The 23,200-nt window shown below is 38.2% G+C and overlaps 1 protein-coding gene across 2 annotated transcripts; it reads right to left on the bottom strand.

Moving 5' to 3' along the window:
- Positions 1–464: 464 nt before the first annotated feature.
- Positions 465–21,730, bottom strand: popdc2 (popeye domain cAMP effector 2). 2 transcript variants are annotated; one of them, XM_030125808.1, is made up of 4 exons: positions 20,855–21,730; positions 14,737–14,845; positions 9,543–10,125; positions 465–1,469 (listed from the first exon to the last, which is right to left on the bottom strand). In XM_030125808.1, exons 1-3 carry the CDS (start codon positions 21,349–21,351, stop codon positions 9,592–9,594), a joined length of 1,140 nt encoding a protein of 379 aa, XP_029981668.1. In that variant the 5' UTR covers positions 21,352–21,730; the 3' UTR covers positions 465–1,469; positions 9,543–9,591. The 2 variants fall into 2 exon arrangements, with proteins under 2 accessions (XP_029981668.1, XP_029981669.1); XM_030125809.1 differs by having other exon boundaries at positions 9,684–10,125.
- Between the last annotated feature and the right edge of the window lie 1,470 nt (positions 21,731–23,200).

Below are 23,200 nucleotides of genomic sequence, written 5' to 3'. Positions count from 1 at the left end.
TTTCGACTGATCCTCCAATCAGCACGTGGGATTCTGGCGTCCAGCCCGGCCGAGCTCCGCCCACAGCTCCATTCACCCCCAGAGACGCCTGGTGTCCGGGGGCGGGACAACATCGTGGCATTTATCCAATTACCGTCCAGTTTTGAGGCAATGAAAAAAACTGTTCCACTCAGTCCCATTGAAGCCCAGAGACGCCCGGCGTCTATGGACAAATGCACTGAGCAGAGATCGAATGAGAAAACAGCGCAACGGGAATGTATGAGAAGTGAACAACATCGCGTTTGTTGATTTGTGATAAAGCTGATTCTGAATGAGCTCATCTTTGAGATGAACGTGTTCTAACACATTTGTAGTCAATAAAATGTCAACACAACCGAACATATTTAACCATTTAATTTTCGTAATTTTAGGGGAAGCCGGGCTTCCCTTGCAGTCTATGAGAAATCACCATGGGCATCAACCACTCCCTTAGTATAACAAATGGTGCACAAGCATCCAAACAACCAAAAAATATGTTGTAATAGGCCATCCTCCAAAAAACACTGGTACAAAACATTTCATGACAAGATACATTTCACTGACACTGAACCAAAGTATGATGCATTCAAAGTCAACATGCACAACAATACATCGTGGTGAAATTGTAAGAAAAGTTTGGAGATTTAAGCATGATGCATTCTATCAAAAGATTTGCAACAGTACTCCCCCGATGGTTTATACAATGATATTTTTAATTAGTTCACCCTTATGTACAAAACCAATCCAAGAACAAGTGAATTGTGGCGAGAAAAAAAAAAAAAAGACATGAAATCGAGTAAAATCAAGAACAAATCAGTCAGAGCTCCAACAATGAATATGACTGAGATGAACACCAAATCCATTTGTTTCTGTTACATGTCATCAATTTTCCATGATGTAAAATAACATTTACTGTGCTCCATTACAAGGTGAAGCCTGTTTCCCTCTTCAGTGCTATTTACAATGTAGTTTAAACAAATCTATCAGTGATTAACAACCAGCTCAACAGAGGTTCAACTGAAGAGAAAAAGACACTAACAGCTTCATATTAATATTTAATTGAAAAGTTTCAGTTTAATTTAAACTGTAAAGCCTTTTTAAGTTGCTTTAAATCCCAAATGTTTAGGCCAGTAATGCCATTAATGTAAAACTGAATATGGTGAGAGGCAACTGGATTGGCACACGATCTCAAAGGTGATAAAACTGCCAGTTAGCCCGCAGGAAGGAAGAGGAGAGCATATTCCCCTGAAGTGAGGTGAGAGTGAGGACAGACGGTGAGATGGAGATAGTAACAAGAGAACAAGTGACATGTGACACAGTTATACTGCTGTACTGTAAATATTAGAGTGTTTCCAGGAGAGACTGTTCTCACAGTTTAGGAGTTTCAGTGGGAGCCAGTGGCGCTCTACCCCTCAGGAATCGAGGTGGTATGTTCCTGTCACTTTCACCTCCTGGGAAGAGATGGAGAATCAGAGTTCATAATAATAATAATAATAATAATAATAATAATAATAATAATAATAATAATAATAATAATAATGGACAAGATTTCTATAGCGCTTTTCAAGGCACCCAAAGCACTTTACATTATTGATCCATTATTCATTCACTCTCACATTCTCCCTCTGGTGGTGGTAAACTACATCTGCATCCACAGCTGCCCTGGGGCAGAGTGAGGGAAGCATGGCTGCCAATTCCCGCCAAATAGCCCCTCTGACCACCACCGAACATTCATACACCAGTGTGAGTGACACTGGAGGCAAGATGGGTGAAGTGTCTTGCCCATGGATACAACGGACTGACTAGAACAGAGCAGGATTTGCACCGCCAACCCTTCAGTTATTGGATGACCTGCTCTACCTCCTGAGCCATGGCCATTATTATCATTAGAATCAGCATTAAAATTGTTGTACAGCAAGGTCCGACACTGAAATAGAGATACCTAGCAAGAAAATACTGTTGATCTTCTTCTGCTTAAACCTGCAGCACACAGCACACACTAACACAAACGTCACATCAGAAAACAAGAACATGCAAATCTTACAAACTGAACTTTTAGGATTAGTTTAAATATGATAAATAAATGCATCCAATCCTCACATCACATACTTAAGAATGCTCACAATTAGGCTATTAATGGATTGATATTAGCTTGTTTTCACCCATTTGACTGTTGAATACTGTCATAATGGCCAAAGACATAACAGCTGATATACTACTACTACTACTACTACTACTACTACTACTACTAATAATAATAATAATAATAATAATAATAATAATAATAATAATAATAATAGTGAATTGCATTTATAAAGCACTTTTCATTCAAAAGAAAAAGAAAGTCCTCCAAGAAAAAAAAAAAAAAAAAAAAAAAAAATATATATATATATATATATATATATATATATATATATATATATATGTGTGTGTGTGTGTGTGTGTGTGTGTGTGTGTGTGTGTGTGTGAAATACTACATGTAAAACAAGACATCATGGTGGGCCGTGAAAAGCCTCTCTAAATGGGAACGTAATTTATGATGAACTAAATATGTTTCTTGTAGAGATCAGTACAGTGTTGTTTTTTTGCGATCAAATTTTTCTTTTCATTTTCATTTCCATTTAATAAATTAAGTCCCACAGAGGTATTTCAGGGTATACAATATTACTGGAATGGATTCTCAGTGCAAGAATGAGATCAGTACAGTGTGGATATTTCTCAGTTATCTACATCTTTGTAATTGCATGCCACAATTACAAGTTAAAAATACAATTTATCTGATTTAACTGTTTTTGGGATGAATTCGGAGGCATAATAGCTCTATGTTTTGAAGTCTGAACTGATCCTCTGTACTTACTGGGGTGATAAATGAGACTTTCAGTCCATAAGGCTCCAGGCTCTCCCACTGTCAAATCGTCAAATGCATAAGAGCGTTGGTGAGGACATTTCAACACTAGTATGTGTCCTTTCTGTGAATTTGGCTGTCTACAGGCTTTCCCAAGGGACATAGTGCACAGTTCATAGCAAAACTGGTGACATGTAACATGGTTGTCCTGCCCCCACTGCAAAGTGTTAAGAGAAGGAACAATGGTGACAGCATCTATCTGCTCACTGCAGTGTACATTAATAGAATTTTTTGTATTTTTCAGATAAACACCAAACATATTTTTTCATGGTTTTTCGGACTTTAGATGGTCCTACAGCCGCAGTTCTCAAAGTGTTTTTTTTTTTTTTTTTTTAATGTTAGTCCATTGTTCTTAATTCACCACACACTGTAAAAATGACTGTAGAATTAACACCAAAAAGTTGAAAAAATTGCAACATAAAAAAACTGTAAGTGACAATACATGCAAAGTTGTTTATTTGAAAAGATTTTTGTGTTAACGATTAAATAAAAAATAGCTATAGTTTTTACAGTAAGAGTATGTGAACAAAACCAGATCTGTATGTAGAAATGATGTATTTCTATTGTTTTTAGAAAATAAAACTGTACATTGAAAAACAATGCGGTGCCGTTTAAGTTGCCAGACCATAATGTTGAAATAACGGCCTATTTGCTTTTTTCTTTTTTTTTTTTAAATAAAAAAGTTATTTAAAAAAAGTAAACATTTAGAATGTGACATTTTAAACTTGTAAATTAATGGGTCGGTAGAGCTGGTAGAGCGGCTCGTCCAATAACCAAAGGGTTGGTAGTTCGAATCCTGGCTCTGACTATTCAGATGTCCATGGAAGACACTGAAGCCTAAATTGTTCCCAGTTGGACCTGGTGGATTTAGATACCATGAAGGTGTAGAAAATGCACTAAATAAGTGCAGTCCATTTACCAGTTAAATCTACATGTTTAAACTGTTAAATCTACATGTAACTCCATAAATATTTTTACAGTTGGATGTGTTTTTTACAGTATTGTTCTGGAAACCACAGCTGCCAGTTTTTGTCCGTAAAAACAACAGGATTTTTTTGCAGTGCGTACATGTACAGTGTCTAGTCAAGATCTAGTGCAGGGGTGGGCAACCTGTGGCTCCGGGGGCCACATATGGCTCATTAGCATCTCTCAATGGCCCCTCTGGTAAAAACAAACATAAGGAACATTTTGACATAAATTGAATGAGTCATTACTTTTAACATTGTTATAGGTCTAAATCTGTTCTAACTTTGTCCATCTGCAAAAATGTGGAGGCTTTACACGGAATAAAATAATTTTTTGACAGCATAAAAACCAAAATGGATTATTTTCTTGCCAAATTCAATACAAGATGCTCAATTTGCATTTGTTCGTAGTTTGTAGGTAAGCCACTATACATGAAAGTTGCACTTTTTTCCCATTACACAATGTAATTATGTTTTGAAAATAGTGTCCATCATTTAAAAAAAACTGTACAAATCTTGAATGTTTTCTTTCTTGTATAATTTTATAAATGCACCAGACATTGTATTATTGTAATGGAAATACATAGTTTAATAGCAAACTTATCACAAATAGGCTACAGCAGACCCGCCACCTCATGGTAAAATGTAGATGGGTTTAGATGTTTTTTTTCATGGCTCCAGTCAGATTTCTTTCTTTTTTCCAAGACAAACATTCCTCTTTAGGTTGTAAAGGTTGCCGACCCCTGATCTAGTACCATAGGGTTACAGTAGATGATTTTATAGCAATCAACATATCTCAGTTTTTTGTACACTAAAATGGGAGGGATTTTGGACAATTACCCCACAGAATGCAAAATATAATCACTTGTAAACTTGTGTAAATTAGTATAATTACATTGGCGATAGTGTAGGAATTCATCTACTTTTTACATTCCCCTAAATTTTACAATTTGAACCTTATAGTGAACCAAATAGTGTTCTTTCCACACCTAGATTGTTTTGTTTTGTTTTGTTAATGAAGAGTTGTGTTCATAAATGATGCATCTTTAGTGTCCACATTTCCAAAAGCTTTGAGTGGAACTATTTCAATCAACATTGTTTCTAGTGGGTGGTGAACAATGCACTATAATAATGGTATATGACCCAAGCGGTTCAAAATTCAGCACTACTGTAGTTCCCTGTTGGTTTAAATGTGAGTTTAAGGTTCAAGCTGCCTCAGAGTCTCCCTCCACCCAACCCCAACACTGACCCTCCCATCAGGCCATGACATGTGATGGCCTGAGGAGGGCTGTTTTTGGGAAGGTGAAAGGTCAGGCAGGGCTCAGGGACAGATGAACACATGAGCAGAGACAGACAACCAAGGATTAATAGGATGGCACAGAATTTTTTGGACATCCCTTACATTTCTAAGCTGTAATCCTCAACAGATAAGAACACAGCTGGTGCACAGTCGTCCTCCCCGCTGCTCTCAACCAGTAACGCACTTGCCTCCCTGTTTACAGCTACACACAAAGCAGCCATAGCCAGGGTCCGATTAACTGTAATGACCCCGTGCTTCACTCATTTAACTATTTTCATTGGGCAGGAGTTATTTTCCACTAGCAGAAGCTGCCCAGTGACCAAATTTAACTTTGCTACTGTACTAAAGACGACCGTCAGCTTACGAGTGGCCGTGCCAAAGCAAATACTAATGCAGAGCAGCTGGTTTGGAGAGAATTTTAATCTTAAAGAATGGTTTGAAAATAGGGTAATAATCCAGACATCCCCAGAGAGGGTAGAGCCTGTAAAGAAGAATCTGGCCACTGTTCAATGTCAGGCTAACACAAGAAATAATAGTTGATGTAATGCAATGTGAATTTGGATTATTTTATAAATGCACATGTGTCTACTTTTAAATACACAAGATCAGTGATGAAGACATGTTCACAGTCTTTACTTGGGGATAAGTATTAAAACTGTGTTCTGCTACTATTTAAACACATTCAATTTTTTATAAAGAATAAAGAAATAAAGAAAACAACTAAGTCTTTTTATAAAGACAAAAATAATGAGTATCAAAAGTAAAGTGTTTTGGAAACTATTCGAACTGCATTGGTTTTATATATATTTTGCTGTGAACTAGTTTATTCACTTCACTTATGCTGAGTTCTATAAATCACTCTACCTAAAAATACCATAATATTGTTAAAACTCTGATCCAAATACCCTTGAGTACAAAACAACATCCTCAAATTTCTTTTATCCAGCGAACAGTTGATTTTCATCCATCTCCACTGAAAAGTAACTCCATCCTTCAGATAAATGTAGTAAAAAGTATAACATATGTATAAACCTTTGCCTGAAAAGTTGTGCAATAACAGTATAAAGTCTCATAAAATGTAAATATTATACACTTTGATCATCATCACAGTGAGAAAAAACATTTAAGACACCAAAACTGAAATTTTACATGAATTTTATATGTCCTGTATCTTCAATTACATTAAAAATACTCAACATTTAATTATTTATATTTATGCTACTTAAAATGCATGAGAACAGAACTACAGTAAATGTATTTATTAGTACTAATCACCGAAAAAGATGAAGGAAATACAGTGCAAATTTAAATAATTATTTTAACTGGAGAACATCACATCACTAACTTCCTCTCATCCCTGAATAAAATTCCTCAGGGCTGGTCAATAAGACCTATGATTAGGTATATATCTACAGTATGCACCTACATATTTTTACATAATGCCATTCTGCTATATTTATAATTAATACAGTGAGGACACTATGAGTTTTCAGTGAGTTTTCTTTTAATAAACTGCTCAAAGCATGCATATTAAGTTGGACTTTTAGTGGCTTTTTTGGGATGTCGCTCATGTCATCGTCATCAGCAGTTGTTAAAGAATTATAAATTTGCCACTTTATAATTTCCTGAGCCTTATTCTTAAATAGTCCAATCTGTGTTACACATAACATTGTTCTGGAAAGGATTCTCTGGGTTATTTTTGTGATTTGTTTTTCTTCAAACAAACACATATGTCTTGGGATAAGTGCGAGATGTAGTGATGATGGCATTAAAAATGACTAGAGGGACATGAAAATGGTGAAACACAGACGACAAAACAGCAGAGAATGACAGCTGAAAGAGTTATTTAAATACTGGAGTACAGTTTATCTGAACATGTAAAGGCCTTCTATCCAACAACTAATGAAACCATATGATCAGCCTGAAAGGTCTGTGTTGTTTTACATATTTATTTTATCCTTTAATAGTGTTATTTTCCAAATTGTAAAAAAAAAAAAAAAAAAAAAAAATCAATGTTGGATTGACTTCAAAAAAGAAGTAAGTAGTACAAAAAAGTACATTAAATTCTGGATAAACATCATAAATAACTTCATCTAAAATATTCAATAAAAGTGGTATATTACACATTACACATTAAGCTAAAATCTAATTTCAACCCATGAGGTAACATGGTTTTCAGATGAAACATCTTATAGCGTTCCCTCATGTAAAATAACCACTTTACCTCCTCTTGGAGGGATGGAAATAGTGCTGCTACTATATAATTCATGTTTGTACATCTAATAGTGCTTCTGAGTTCAGCAATGCGTCAGTGACCTACTAGTCTTTCCAACATACAACTTAGGACAAGAGAAAGTAATAAGACCACGGCCTAGTCCACACTGTTGACATTTTCTAAACAGATAACTTCCTCTGCTTAAAAAAAATCTGTACACATGACTTTTATTTTACAAAATCTCTCTATTCGACAACTGACAGACCCTGTGGATCACATAATACTGGATACGGAGGCCAGTTTTGCATACCCTGGCCTTTTTCCACACTCTGTTAGTGCTATGTCAGCCAGAGATAGGTCTGTCACCATCAACTATCACTTGATCTAATTTGTTTGTTTGTTTTTTTTAAAGAAAAAAAATTGAAAATAGTAATGTCCGGACAGTGGATAATGGAGGTCAATGAAGACTGGAATAGTATGGCAAGAACTCGTGGCTAGCTTCTAGTTTCAGACTAGTTGGCACCACTTCCCACAAGCCTGCAAATGAAGTGATGATAAGTTAAATTGTAAGCTTTTTAACTTTTTTTGTATTTGTTAGGTTGAACCAAACATAAAGAAACCGTATCTGATGTAACCAGTGACTGGTGCCTTTGATAACTTGTAGTGTGGTTTGAATATGGATGAGACAGACAGAGGAAAATGTCTGTTTTGTTAAAGGAGTGATATTTTGCTTTTTTAAATGGAATTATGCATTTTATTTCCTGTGCTCTACATAAACTGTAAATGCTATGCTTGGGTCTGAATTCTTCATTAATTCAACTCCACAGGTCCATCTTCAACCCTATTTCTGAGTAGTGACACCAGAAAGGTTGTTTTGAACGCTGGCCCTTTAAATGCACATGACTTCATGCTCCACCCCCTCCAGGTGGTTGGCTGTGCTGCTCTGTCCCATTCAACCAACAACTGGCTCGAAATTTGGACATATTTTCTGTATGGACTACAACCACTGCTGCTGACAAACAATTATGTCATACTCTGAGAAATGTTCGTTGGAGGTCTTGACCTTATATGTGCAAATGTTGTGACATAACTAGTTATAAAACATAACAAATTAAGCAAGAATTAAAATGGGTGTTAGAAATCCATTAGATTTTTGCCAAAATGAATATAAAGATAGTTTTGCAGCACCTGGAGGGTTCAAATTCAAACAGTTTGAACTATTAGGGTCTAAATACACAAATAAATGAACCAAAGACTAATAAAAGTGGGTTTAGCAAAATATGACCCCTTTAAATATCTCATCAGTGGAGACAAGGCCTTAGAGAGCCATGAGAAAAAACATTTAATAGAGGCTTCACTTGACCTGTGTGAGGATGTTTAAAGGTGCAGGAGACTTTCACGACCAATTTTTCATCCAATCTGTCAAACCTCAGTCGTAGCCTAAGTATCACCAATCTGTAAGTCTTTCTGTGATTACTCACCTGAAGCTCTTGCATTAAGGTGAACAATTTTGAAGTGCCATCCACCATAAACAAACCATGTGTTTACATTCTGAGCCAGGAGGTAACTCGGGCGGAATTTTGTCATGACATGCATTGTAGGAAACTCGCGCAGCCACCTGACAGCGGCAGCTGGAACAGACACAATGCAGAAATGGCAGGAGCTCCCTTCCCTTTATGCATATTCCTCCAGCCGTTTCCGCGTTTCAGACGTTTCCGCGTCGTGTTTGTTTCATCCATATAATATATGATTGAGCTGCCACTGCCGCTGTCAGAGATTCAGGTGAGTAATCACAGAAAGACTTACAGATTCGTGATGCTTAGGCTATGACTGAGGTTTGACAGATTTGATGAAAAATTGGTCATGAAAGTCTCCTGCACCTTTAAAGCAGTTACAGCCACAGTGATAGCTGCCTTTAGATACAAATGCCAAAGTAGTTTCTGTAGGTAATGACTGAACATAGAATCTATGTTCCTAGTACATGCCACATAAATCTGCAGAACATACAAACCCCATGAACATGGGGATGAGTCCATTGTCCAGCAGTAGCAAAGCCAGGTTAGTAAGAACTGTGCGCTGCAAAGCCACCCATGCACACACTACGCCCTCATGCCACCTCCACCCAGGTGAGGTACTTACATGTAGCTTAAGAGGTGACCCAGTGTGTTAGCTCCAGCACCCTGCCCCTCTACCTCAAATAATCCCTCTCACTGCCATAATCCATTAAGGAGCCTGCCACATCAGCAAAGTCCTCCAGGACCAGGCTGGTGGAGTCCTCACCGGAGGGCAGCTCCATGTCTGATGCCCAGGGCTGGTGATAGCGCTCGCTATGGGGTTCATCCATGGAGGGCTTCCTTTGTCCCTGGTCAGACGTCAGGTATGCTGGTGCTGGATCTTCACCTGGCAGACCCTGCTGGTGTGGCACAAGTTGCTCCCCTGGAGGACCCTGGTCTTTGGAGATGCCACCATCACTGCCACTGCCGCCCTCGCTGCCCTGCGATGAGGGGGCAAGAACGTGGTAGAGGCTGGGCAGACGGATGTCCAGCAGCACACCACTCTTGATGTAGAGCTTGTTGTTGAGGTTGTAGAGCTTCTCAGCGAGGTCATAACCCAGCATGATGGAGAAGAGGCGGGCAATGTAGCAGTCCTTGGACATGAGCAGATAGAGGCGGCGGCGACGCCATGAGATGTAGCGGGAGTCTTCCTCCGCTGTCAAAGTCACCTGGGATACAAGAGTTACACAACTGAATACACATGAGAAAGATTAATTTCTTAATATTTTATGAGAATTAATAAAATGCATAAAGGACATGAACCCTTTAAACCCTAAGCCTAAAATGGTCCACCTGGACCTTTTGTCTTATTTCGCCTATAAAAATGTTAAAACATATGCTGTGAGTAATGCTGCATTCCAGGCTGTTTTTTGAGCCCGTAAGTCATGACTTCAAACCACAACTCATGACTCTGTAACATTCCAGGCAAGTCATGCCAAACTGCCTGAGCACAAGGAATTGTGGGAGCTAGAGGTAAACAAACCAGCATGGTGGATCGTACGTTATGTTCATTTACAATCATTTCTCTCGCCAAAGGTGTTTGCTCTTTGCTTGTTTGATGGAAACAGAGGAGGAAAAACGGCGCATAAGGCAAGAGAAGCTGTTCTATCTTTTATATTATGTTATTTGGATATTTGGATACGTATTTGGTATTAATTTATTCTTGCACTCATTGGACTGAAAGCTAGCTAAGGCTAGAGTAGCTGCTGATTACGCAGAACATTTGCAGATAAATAATATCAGAGCAATACCTTGTTTTAATAAACAATCTGCATAAACATCACATCCATGGGGGCTGCCATTGCTACGTGACGTCAGAACTTGGAACTGGGAGTACATCGATCTAGAGTTCATGGGTGGGAAGTCACAGGTTTGACTGACATTCCAGTGCATTTTCACCGGTAGAAGGTTGGAAAAACACGAGTTACGGGTTACCTGGAAAGCAGCATAAGTCCGTTTGCCCATTTTTCCAGAGCACTTTTTTTTTTTCAGATCATTCAAAATCCAGCAATCATTTACAATTTACTGCATGTTATAATGCTGCTAAAACAGCTTTTTGTCTAGCTTCTAGTACAGGCATGAGTAAAATTACCATAATGACCCAATAAAGCCTATAAAGCGCAATGTCTCAGGTTTCAGAAACCATTGGAATTTTTCCAGTTACACAAACAGTGAAAAAGTTACAGCCATCCAAACTGTATATACACAGGGTGTTTCAGCAATGAGGCGTCAGGTTTTAAAGAGTTAAAATCCCACAGCCTCCGCAATAGATGATAACAAACAGGAAGGTATTAAATGATAGATGCTGCAACACAGCAAGAAACATGGATATATAAATATACTAAACTGGTCCTTTAAAGCCCCCATTGTATAGCCACAGCACATCACCAGTCTGTGGGTCCATCTGTTCTCATTACAACTCCTCGCGATTTCTGTCACTGAATGATTATGAGACATCAGCGGTGTTAAACTCATTTTAGTTCAGGGTCCACATTCACCCCACTATGATCTAAGGTGGGCTGGATCAGTAAAATAACAACACTGAAAAAAGTCAAATTATATTATGAAAGTGTTTACATCCTTAAACATTTAAATAACATTAACAACCTGAAACATCTTAAGAAAAATAAGTGCATTTTTATCAAATGTACTTATCATTTAAACATGTATATTACAACTAAGAGATCATAGTGGATCTACAAATACACAAAACATTTAGTGACAGGCAGATTATTGTCAAAATTGCACTTACTTCTCTTAAGACGTTTCATGTTGTTCATATTAGTTCAGGTTATTCACATTTTTATGAAAGGACAGTTTATAAATGTAAATATTTTTATGAAATATTACTTTTTTATGCTAAAACAAAGACAAAAATTTGGGGTTTCCATTGGAATCATTTTAATTTAGATAGTTGAATTCTTAAGTTCAATCACATATTAGTCAGTATTAGTTAGGATTCCTTTGTGTCACTAGATTTCTTTGTTTCACTGGTCAGTGGTAAAGTTCTTAGGATTTGGTCACATCTTGGTCAACATAGTAAACTGACAGATTTATGATCACAGGACTTAGGTTTTACCTTAGGCACACTTTTAAATACACATGCCCACAGACGATCATAAATAACAGGAGATAAGCGGTAAACACACTGTCTATATGGGGTTTTACAAAGACTTGAAGTATCACATCTGCTTGACTTTAGAGTCAGATGACACCAGTCCATTTTCTGTGATCCAACCCACCTAGCACAAGGGGGTCAGCCCATAGTTTGAAGATCAGTTTACAAGGATTATAAAAGTGATGTGCATTGGAATGTCTGGATCCATTTTCCCTGCTTGGGGTGAGGATCCTCAGCTGAGTTATCTTCTGTTTGTTGTCAGATCAAGTCATCAATAAATTTATAAAAATGAGACCTAAACAAATCTGGACTTATTCTTGGAGCTTACAACAAAAGAACATGTTAACAAATTATTTATAGGTTATTATGATAGTATTTTACTGGTCTGATCCACTTGAGATCAAATTCATCTGTATGTGGAACCTGAACTAAAATAATTTTGACATCATTGATAGTTAATACCTTCAGTGTAATTTTTGCATTTATGTTTATGTTTATGTTTACGCATTTGGCAGACGCTTTTTTCCAAAGCGACTTACAGGGGAAAACCAATTAAATCACTCAATCAATCAAATTTTATTTATATAGCGCCAGATCACAAGAAAGTTATCTCTTGACATTTTATATATAGAGTTGGTCAAAACCAGACTCTAAGTCAATTTACAGAAACCCAACAGAATCCTCCAGGAGCAAACACTTGTGACTGGTGACAGTGGTGAGGAAAAACTTCCCTTTAACAGGCAGAAACCTCGAGCAGACCCAGACTCCTGGAGGATGGCCGTCTGCCTTGACCAGTTGGGGTTAAAGAGAGAGAGTAGAGAAGGGGAAAAAGAGAGAGCGATAGAGATAGGGACTGGGGGAGAGGGGGAGAAGGGGGGAGTAGGGGGGAGACACATGGAGGCGGTTGAGGATAAGTGAGTGGTGATGATGAGGGCAGGGAAGAGGCCGGACCACCGCAGCAGGTCCAGAGATAATCGTGAAAGAATCTGTGATAATCCTGGGAAAAACCTTATTAGAATATTTAAAATGGAATGTTTGAAAGTGCTAGGACAGGAGGTGCTCTCGGAAGAGCTGGGTCTTCAGGAGCTTCTTGAAGATAGGCAGGGATGACTCTGTTCTTGTAGCACTTGGTAGAGCGTTCCACCAACATGGAACGACCCATGAAAAGAGCCTGGATTGTCTTGTACAAGGTCTGGGGACCACCAGACTACGTTCCCCAGACGAGCGGAGTGGTCGTGGGGCAACATAAGCTTTTATTAGTGCACCTAAGTAGACAGGAGCAGACCCATGGAGAATTTTGTAGGCTAGGATTAAAGATTTGAATTTGATGCGGGCAGCTATGGGTAGCCAGTGTAACTCAATGAGTAAGGGGTTGACATGTGCCCTTTTAGGCTGATTGAAGACCAGACGCGCTGCTGCATTCTGGACCATCTGTAGTGGTTTGACAACACAAGCTGGGAGGCCCGTTAGAAGAGCATTGCAGTAGTCAAGACGGGAGATAACCATAGTCTGCACCAGGAGCTGGGTGGCCTGTTCGGTTAGGTATGGCCTGATCTTTCTTAGGTTGAACAGAGTGAAACGGCATGATCGGGTGACAGAGGCAACGTGATCCGTGAAGGTCAACTGATTATCAATCATGACTCCCAAGTTACGTACTACACTGGTAGGAGCCAGAGGTATGGAGTCAATAGTGATGGAGATGTCCAGCTGTATGGTTGGCTTAGCTGGGAAGACCAGCAGTTCAGTTTTGGACAGGTTCAGCTGAAGGTGATGGGCTTTCATCCATGCAGATATGTCAGAGAGACAATCTGAGATCCGCACTGAGACTGTGGAGTCATCAGGTGGGAATGACAGATAGAGCTGGGTATCATCAGCATAGCAATGATATGAGAAGCCGTGTGAGTGGATGATCTGACCGAGTGAGGTGGTGTATATGGCAAAAAGGAGGGGGCCCAACACAGAGCCTTGGGGGACCCCCGTGGTGAGGCGGTGAACTGCTGATGTGTGCCCTAGCCAGGACACACTGAAGGACCGACCAGTAAGGTAAGATTGAAACCAGGAGTGTGCGTGGCCTGTGATGCCCATGTTCCAGAGTATGGATAACAGGATATCATGATTGACAGTGTCAAATGCTGCTGATAAGTCCAGTAGAATGAGTACTGAAGACTTGGCTGCTGCTCTAGCCTCTTTCAAGGCTTCTGTCACAGACAACAGAGCCGTTTCAGTGGAGTGGCCGATTTCACAAATTCATCCCATTGGACCCTTAAGCGGGCTGGTTTTGGCAAGCTGTATATTTGACACCTGTGTGAAAGATCTTTCATTAAAGACCTGTGTGCTCAACATGGAAGTTAGGATTTCAGACAGTTTTGGAAAACCTTGACTGTCCAGTTGAGTGAATTAAATAAAAGTAACACGATCTGTGAAAGACAAGAGGACAACTACTTTCCCCTGTTCTGCTTATCAGTCAGATTCTGAGTCAGATAGAAACCAACAAAAGACAACTTGATATCTGCACTGGGCCTCTTTTTCCAAATCCTTTAATGTCAGCAGCTGAGGTTAACCAAACATTTTACTGGCAGACCTGTATCTTACACCATTTCCCGTTCATTTTATTGTGCTTTGTTAAATATCAACACAGCAACCTGAATGTAGAGAGCTGTACCTGAAACTTTCCCTCTTCGTTTGGTCTGAGAGACTCCCACTCTGGAGAGTCAAGGAACTGGTGGCGGTGGATGTAATGCAGGAACTGGCCCTCCAAAGATACGTTGATCCTGTGAGAGTGAGAGCGATAAAGTTAAAAGAGGGAGAGGGATTAGGAAGTGATAAGAGGAGCAGAGAGAGCTGGAGGTCACTGTACAGAACACTGGACATTTAACCAGTGTATATAGTGCATATGAGATGTTGGTTCCTTACTCATACTATGATATTAGGAGACTTTTTTGTGTTTGCTTCCTCTAATTCTGCAGACAGCTGCTAATTTCACAGTGCCAAGGAACGGCAGAGGTTATATTTTCATCAGGGATTGTCTGTTTGTTTGTCTGTTAGCAAGATAACTCAAAAGGTTATGGAAAGATTTTCAGGAAATTTTCAGGAAATGTTGATACTGGCACAAGGAACAAATGATTGAATTCTGGTGGTGATTGGGTGAGGGAGCGGGGGGGGGGAGCCTGATCTGCCTTGGTGGAGGTCTGTGTTCTCTCCAAGTGCTTTTCTAGTTTTTTTTGTTTGTTTGTTTGTTTGTTTGTCTGTTAGCAAGATAACTCAAAAACTTATGGATGGATTTGGATGACATTTACAGGAAATGTTGACACTGACACAAGGAACAAATGATTACATTTTGGTGGTGATCGGGGGTGTTTGTCTCTTAGCAAGATAACTCAAAAAGTTATGGACAGATTTTGATTAAATTTTCAGGAAATGTTGATACTGGCACGAGGAAGAAATGATTACATTTTGGTGGTGATGGGGGGGGGGGGGGGGGGTGGATCTGCCTTGGTGGAGGTCTGCGCTCTCTCCAAGTGCTTTTCTAGTTTGTTTGTTTGTTTGTCTGTTAGCAAGATAACTCAAAAAGTTATGGACGGATTTGGATGACATTTACAGGAAATGTTGACACAAGGAACAATGATTAAATTTTGGTGGTGATCGGGGGGGACTGATCTGCTTGGCGGAGGTCTGCTCTCTCCGAGTGCTTTTCTAGTTAATGATAGATTTAAATCAGTTTTGTTATTTACAACAACAGTGAAATGTTAATGATTCCTCAGAACACTTATTTTGTGGTGCAAATGCACTATATGAACAAAACATAAAGCATGTGGGTAGGAGTAAACATGTATTTTATTACTTATTTGTTGATCATCTTTGTTTATAGAGTATTAATTCTATTATGTGTCACATGTTGGTTGTATTTCCACTTTACTCATGGTGGTTTCCTTTCCTGTTTTGATATGACACCACATCCACACACACATAGATGGACATAAGAAATGTTTTCCTCTGTCTGATGTGGAAAATGATGACTGACCTGCAAGCAACGTTACACTAACAAAAACATCCAGCAGCACAAGCATGAACTGTAAGTTATGTTCAGCAGTGGAAGGAGTGTTCAGTTTGTTTACTAGAAAGCAAAAACACGTAGAGTAAAAGTTAAGGAATTAACTTTGGTTCCTTTGGTAGCATTGCTATATATTTTGCTATTTTTTTTACAAATAAAAAAATATGTATCAGATTTTTCTTTAAAGTCAGGACATTAACCAAATTGTTTATTAAAGGAGTGATATTTTGCTTTTTTAATGGAATTATACAAAGTAAAACATTTCCCTGTGGTCTACATAAACTGTAAATGCTATGCTTGCGTCTGAATTCTTCATTAATTCAACTCTACAGGTCCATCTTCAACCCTATTTCTGAGTAATGACACCAGAAAGGTTGTTTTGAGCGCTGGCCCTTTAAATGTAAATGAGTCACTTCATGCCCCACCTCCTCCAAATTGTTGACTGTGTTGCTCTGTCGCGTTCAGCCAACAACTGAACATTTTAGGTAATCAGCTCAAAGTTTGGATGTATTTTCAGTATGGACTACAACTGCTGCTGCTGACAAACAATTATGTCGTAATTGGGGAAATATTCGTCAGAAGTCTTGACCTTATATGTGCAAAGGTTGTGACGTAACAAATTAAGCAGGAATTAAAACACATTGTAGAAATCCACTCGATTTTTACCAAAATGAATATAAAGATAGCTTTGCACATGGAGGGTTCAAATTCGAACACAAGACTAGAAAAAGTGAGTTTAGCAAAGTATGACCCCTTTAAAGTTACCATTTAGTTTCGCTATTAGCTGTTTGTTTTAAAATCAATAGTTGCACATGCTAAGCTAAGTATCCAGAAGTGATGTCTTCAGATTACATTTTGTCCAACTAACACTTCAATATCCAAATATCGATTTCCTTTCACTGAGTCACAAAGAAACATTTTCACGTAAATGTTCGTTGTGTCATATTTAATGTTATTTAGCAGCAGGAGTTCACAACAAGTGAACATACTTCACTTCCTTCCCTATGGTGGCCATAAAAAGCTGAAGGTTATTAACCCATAAAGGCCCAGAGCTACATTTGTGTCAGTTCCCAAATGAATTTTCTCCATATCTAACCTTTTTAGCTATTTTTCTATTATTCTATTTCTTATTTTTCTTTTATTTTTTCCCCTATGTTTTGTATTATATTTGTGTCTGAAATAAATTAAACTAACAACTAAACTAAACCTTTTATTATAATATTATCTTTTGCACTTTGTATTTTATCAGCAAAAATCAGGTATTTTCCTACATTTAATTTACTGATCATGAAGATGTTCATAAAAGGTCAGATTAAAGTTGGGGACGTTATATCAAAAACAGAGAAAACTGCAGAAAAAGTGACTTTTTCAGTTAAATATATCATTAACTGAACATAAAACATGTGTCTCCATCCACTGTCATTGATCCAACTCCATGGGTTTTACTGGTGAATCAATGCTGTAGAAGATGACAGTGTTTCCACGTTCACTATGGAGCCTCTGAACATCCAAATGGGTCATATCTGATGACCATGAAAAGATGACAAACTGCATTTTACACCAATAATTCACATGTATTGATAGGATTAGTGGATCCATGGGTATTAAACAATTTATATCAGTAGATGGTTTTGGTTGGTGATGGATGTTTGGGTCTTTATGAGTTAAAGTCAATTCTTATGTATTTAGTTAAGGAGATATTAACTCTGGTCTTCATGTAGATATAGATGTTGGTGTCACCTTTAGCATCGGAGAATAAGAGTATAACACCAGTCTATTATGAGCTCCTGTGCCCTCTGCAGAAATAAAAACCTCTTCCACAGTAACAAAAACATAGCTATTGGTATTTTTATGTGCAAATATACAAATGAAACCATGACATTGAATATTGCATTCCATTTCTACTATTAGATCCTTTTAAATCTTTCAAATCAGGTCTTTAAAAATTACATCCTACAAAGTTTGAGTCCATCAATGATTGTTTTCATGTTAGAGTATCTACTGAAAATGAACTGCTATCTGATAAAATACATAGTGTAACATATACTGTATGGTCTTTCACCACTAGTTTTGAATGAAAATAGATGAGGCTTGTTGAAAGACGTTATATACAAGTAACTATAGCAGATTAAAGTATATGTTCCTAAACTCACAAAGACACAAACATCCACTGTCGACCAAAAGCATCTACTGATCTAAACTGTTGATCCACTAATCCAATCAATAAATGTAAATCATTGGTGTAAAATACAGTTTGTCGTCTTTTCCTGGTCATCAGATACGACCCATTTGGACATTCAGAGGCTCTGTAGTTACCGTGGAAACACAGTCATCTTCTATAACATTGATTCACCAGTAAAGCCCATGGAGTTGGATCAATGACAGTGGACGGAGGCACATGTTTTATGCCTAGTTAATAATATATTGTACTGAAAAAGTAACTTTTTCTCCAGTTTTTATATAATAATTTAAATTTACTCTGAGCTTTTTTGAACATCTACATGATCAGTCAATTAAACATAGGAAAATAGATTATTTTCACTGGAAAAAATGCAAAATTCAGAGGATAATATTATAATAAATGGTGATAAATCACTTCGGAAAGGTTAAATAGAGAGAAAAATTCATTTGGGAATTGCCACAAACATCACACTGGGTCTTTATGGGTTAAATAAGATGTTTAACAAACACTTTAGGCCATGTGGTGCCAAACAGGAGGCATCTGACTGTGTTGGATTAATCACCTAAAACATGTGGTTGCATAATATATAAGTGTAGTCTGCTTATCTGATTATTGGAATAATCAGCTACAGTCTTAGAATTAGTTATCATTAATCTGTGATATAAAACTACAGACAGATCCAGCACTTAGGAATATGTGTTCATCATGTTTTTGTGTAAATTTGGCTGTCACTGTGATCAATGTCTACACGTCGGTCAGCATTTAATTTAAGAAAAGAACAGCGGACAGGCCTCGCTCCTGTCCTGAAGTACAAAGATATCATTTAACCAACTGGCACCGTACAGAAGGACAGCACACAGCTGAGTCACAGACAAAAATACTCTGTTTACAACATTTCTCTTGTGGTGTCTCCAGGACTGTGAGATCTAATGCAGCTCTGCTCTAAAGATGTTTGGATGAAGAGGACACATTTCCTGTGGCGGTTAGAAATAGAAACTCCTCACAGTAATAATGTTTAAAAATAGACTTTTCTTTTTACTGCATGAGGAAATTAAACCCATAAATATTACTGTAAAATCCTCCTACATTGGCATTGTGGGACTGCAGTGTAACACTGTGTTTATAACACAACATGTCACATTCTGTAAAAAAAAAAAAAAAAGAAAGACTTTTGCACTCATTAATAATCCCTGAAAAAGACAGCATTTCTACTACTGTATTTTAATTTAGTGTAATTATAAAGTAGCTGAGCCTCAACTTCACATAACTCATCCACCAGATGATAAAGAGACAATAGTTAATAGGTAACTAATAAGGATTTTTAGATACACTTTACATTTCCCACTCAAGTGCTGATTTTCGTTGGGGAAGTAATAACTATAATCTAGTCTAAACAACCTGACCTTCTCCTCCTACTTGCCATTGTCAGACATGAACTAGAACTCTAAAAATACATCTAGGCTTCAGTTTTTGTTTAGGTGTCCAAACACCTTCTAAAAACTACAGGATCCTATTTTTTTTCCCAACTGATTAAAACATATATATTCAATCATCATAAATATGCTTTTAGAAGAAAGAAGATAGAACTGATCTCAGGATTAGTTTATGTCCCTCATGTGAACTCAATGCTGTTATATTATTATTTTCAAACCTGTGGTGCTGTTGTTTTCCAGCCAAAACTCTGTAAATGTTAATGGCACTTGTGCAGTCAGTTAAATGATATGAAGGTTCAGCAAGTCAGAATTTAGTCTGTTGTGTGCAGGATTTTAGAGTTACTTATGGGATCTGACATGGGAATTTAGGGTAAGTAGAGGGATGGGCTAAGGGGGCGGGAGATTATCAGTTAAACTTCATTCCACTCCTTTTTGAATGTTTTCTATTCTTTTTATATAAATCTTTTTGTTGTTTGGTTTTAATTTTATATCCAAAACAAACAAACAAATGTCTGTAAGTATTAGTATTGCAATATCCAGCTGTATTGCACATCACTGGCATAAGATGATTTTCTTACACTTTTAACATTTTTAGTGTCACGTTTGCTTAGGGTTAGGGTTATAATGGAAAAACTGTCAGGTAAAAATGTTTGCATTAGACTTCATTTGCATTTCTTTGCTTATTTGCATATCTTTTTGTTTCTGTGTCCAGAATGTGGTTTAATCACAACTTAAACCTCAAACATGGCCCAGAAATAACACTAACCCTTAAATGGTTCACCAGATTTATTAACTGAATACAGTATAATGCATTTTATATTTAATCTACCTAGCCCTATGGAAAGTTGGTAAAAACATCATGCAAATACTCCTAATTATTCAGTATCTGAAAGGGACCATTCTGATAAATCAGTGTTTTTTTTTGTGTGGATGCAGATTTTTATTGTATTTTATGTTCTTTAAATCCTGCATGCAGACCTTTTACATATAAAAATGTATTCCATAGTTTCTTATTTGTACTATTTCTAGGTTTTCATTCACTTCTGATGAGTATTCTATTTGATTGGTACCAAACTGTGTATTACAGGTGTGCAGATGTACACACACTCCCCACCTCCCAGACAGCAGAAATGAGAGCTGGTTGATGGGCGTCTTGCCCTCCACCGCGTACGTCTCCCCCGCTTTTAGCTCCACCACCTTGTTCTCAAAGGCGCCTGTTATCTGTTTGAACACCTGAATGGGAACACCCAGCGGCAGGTAGACGGCCTGGTAGAGGGAGGTGAGCTCCTCGCTGGGCAGGCCCTCCTGGTGCAGCCGGTACAGAAGGTGGCAGATCTGAGCCAAGCAGACCAGCAGCAGGAGCAGGTTCCAGGTGAAGACATCCAGTCCGCACATAGTGAGCCAGCCCCACAGGGTCAGGCACAGGAAGGCTGGAGCCAGGAAGCCGAAGATGAAGAGGCAACCGTAGGCCCCGCTGCCTCCCATGTAGCCCAGGAAGAGGATAGTGTTGCCCAAATGGTAGATGGCCCCTTCTGTGTTGTTGGTGAAGCCATCACAGACAGGGGCATAAAACAAGGCATCCAGCAGAGTCGAGTTCTGATCAGAATTCATGTTGGAAACTCTTCTAATGACACAATTAAGGAAGGCTTTTGAAGACAAAAACACAACAACAGCACAGATATTGTCCACTTAACCTTGGAGCTAATTTTGTCCCATGAACTAGAGGTTTGTCTGAGGTACAGCTTGATTAAAAAAAAACACTATTACTGACCAAAAATGTCAGGAGTAAATGTTTGTTCCCTTGGAGTGCAGCCGAAAATTCTTCAATGTGAAGAAGTTCTCACAGCTCTGTTTGTTTTAGAAACACAGCTGGAATGGTTTTCTCCTTCTTCTCTCATTATGTGTCCTTCCACTGTTCGTTTTCCCCTCCTGTTGTCTCTCTTGCGGTGCTTTTCTATCTATTTCTTTCACCCGCCGGGCCGGGCCTGCACTGTACAGCTAACAGCTGGAAGTGAAGGGATAAGGGAGGGGGGCGTTGATAGAGCCCTACAAGGATAACCATGTTTGGAATTGAAACCCAAGGAGGAAAGAGTGGCAGACAGAAAGCAGGCCCGCTACTTAACATAACAGAAAGAGAGAGTGAGGCAGGAAACGGGAGGGAGGAGAAGGACGAGGACAAATGTCTCAGAGGGACGGAGCCTCCATGTCACATGTATACAAAAAAAAACAAAATATAAAAAGATGTTCTGCAGAGTTACAAAGCAGCTCTTCCTTCACCCAAACCTCATAGGTCCAGTTTACTCCCCTAAGAGCTGCCTGTGCATATTTAGGGACACTGAAATAAGTCGGATGACAGCACAGGTCAGATTTCAGGTATAAACACCCAGCACTACGGCTGCCTCACATATCCGGCTGTCCGTCCCAGCTGTGTATATGTAAAATGTCGCAAATCTGCTCCCTTTTTAACAATGAAAATCCAAACCACAGAGCCACAGTTCATAAAAAATACAGAGACATAAACTTTATTTATTCAGTTTGCCTTGATGGAATAAAATCATGACCACCATGAACAAGAAATAATTGTAAAGACCAGTGGTGGAAGAAGTACTCATACAGTAAATCAGGGGTGTCAAACTCATTTTAGTTCAGGGGCCACATTCAGCTAAATTTGATCTGAAGTGGGCCGAACCAGTAAAATTATAATATAACAATATATAAATAATGTCAACTCCAAACTTTTCTCTATTTTTTAGAGTGAAAAAAGTCAAATTACATTATGAAAATGTTTGCATCTACAAAATATCCTTTCAAACAATGTGAATAATATGAACAAACTGAAAAAAAATGTGTAATTTTAACAATATTATGCCTCAGTTTATCATTTACACATGTACATTATAACTTATAAATCACAGTGGATCTACAGATACACAAAACATTTAGTAACAGGTGGAATAAATATTAAAATTGAACTTACTTCTCTTAAGACATTTCAGGTTGTTCATATTTGTTCAGGTTATTCAAATATTTTTTTTTGAAATTATACTTATTTTTAGTGTAAATACATAAAAACTTTTACATTTACAAAGAGAAAAATTTGGAATTGTGAGTATTTATAGGTTACAATGATCCACCTGAGACTGAACTGGTCTGAATGTGGAACCTAAATGAAAATGATTGTTAACATCTTAGTGTCATTTTTGCATTTCACAAATTCATCCCAAGGGCCGGACTGGACCCTTTGGCGGGCCGGATTTGGCCCCCGGACTGCACGTTTAACACCTGTGCAGTAAATCATGTACTGAAGGTGTGAAAAGTGTCAGTTGTGCAATCTATAGTAATAGATAACACTGGGTTACAAAAAAATGTTTTTTGCAAGTTGTCTAGGTTTTTTCAACTGAATTAGGACCATTTTGCACCGCTAAATCCAAAAAGGACATCTGTTTTTCTCAATCAGGTC

This window comes from Sphaeramia orbicularis, chromosome 21, assembly GCF_902148855.1.
Source record: "Sphaeramia orbicularis chromosome 21, fSphaOr1.1, whole genome shotgun sequence".
In the NCBI taxonomy this organism is placed as follows: Eukaryota; Metazoa; Chordata; class Actinopteri; order Kurtiformes; family Apogonidae; genus Sphaeramia; species Sphaeramia orbicularis.
The sequence above is the reverse complement of the archived record's forward strand: the minus strand, read 5'-3'. Positions and strand labels throughout refer to the sequence as shown.

Coding starts and splice junctions, on each gene's coding strand:
- popdc2 (XM_030125808.1), bottom strand. CDS start 21,351: ATGAATTCTGATCAGAACTCGACTCTGCTGGATGCCTTGTTTTATGCC. Junction 14,846..20,854: donor TCATTTCTGCTGTCTGGGAG/GTGGGGAGTGTG, acceptor TCACTCTCACAG/GATCAACGTATCTTTGGAGG. Junction 10,126..14,736: donor ACGAAGAGGGAAAGTTTCAG/GTACAGCTCTCT, acceptor CTTGTATCCCAG/GTGACTTTGACAGCGGAGGA.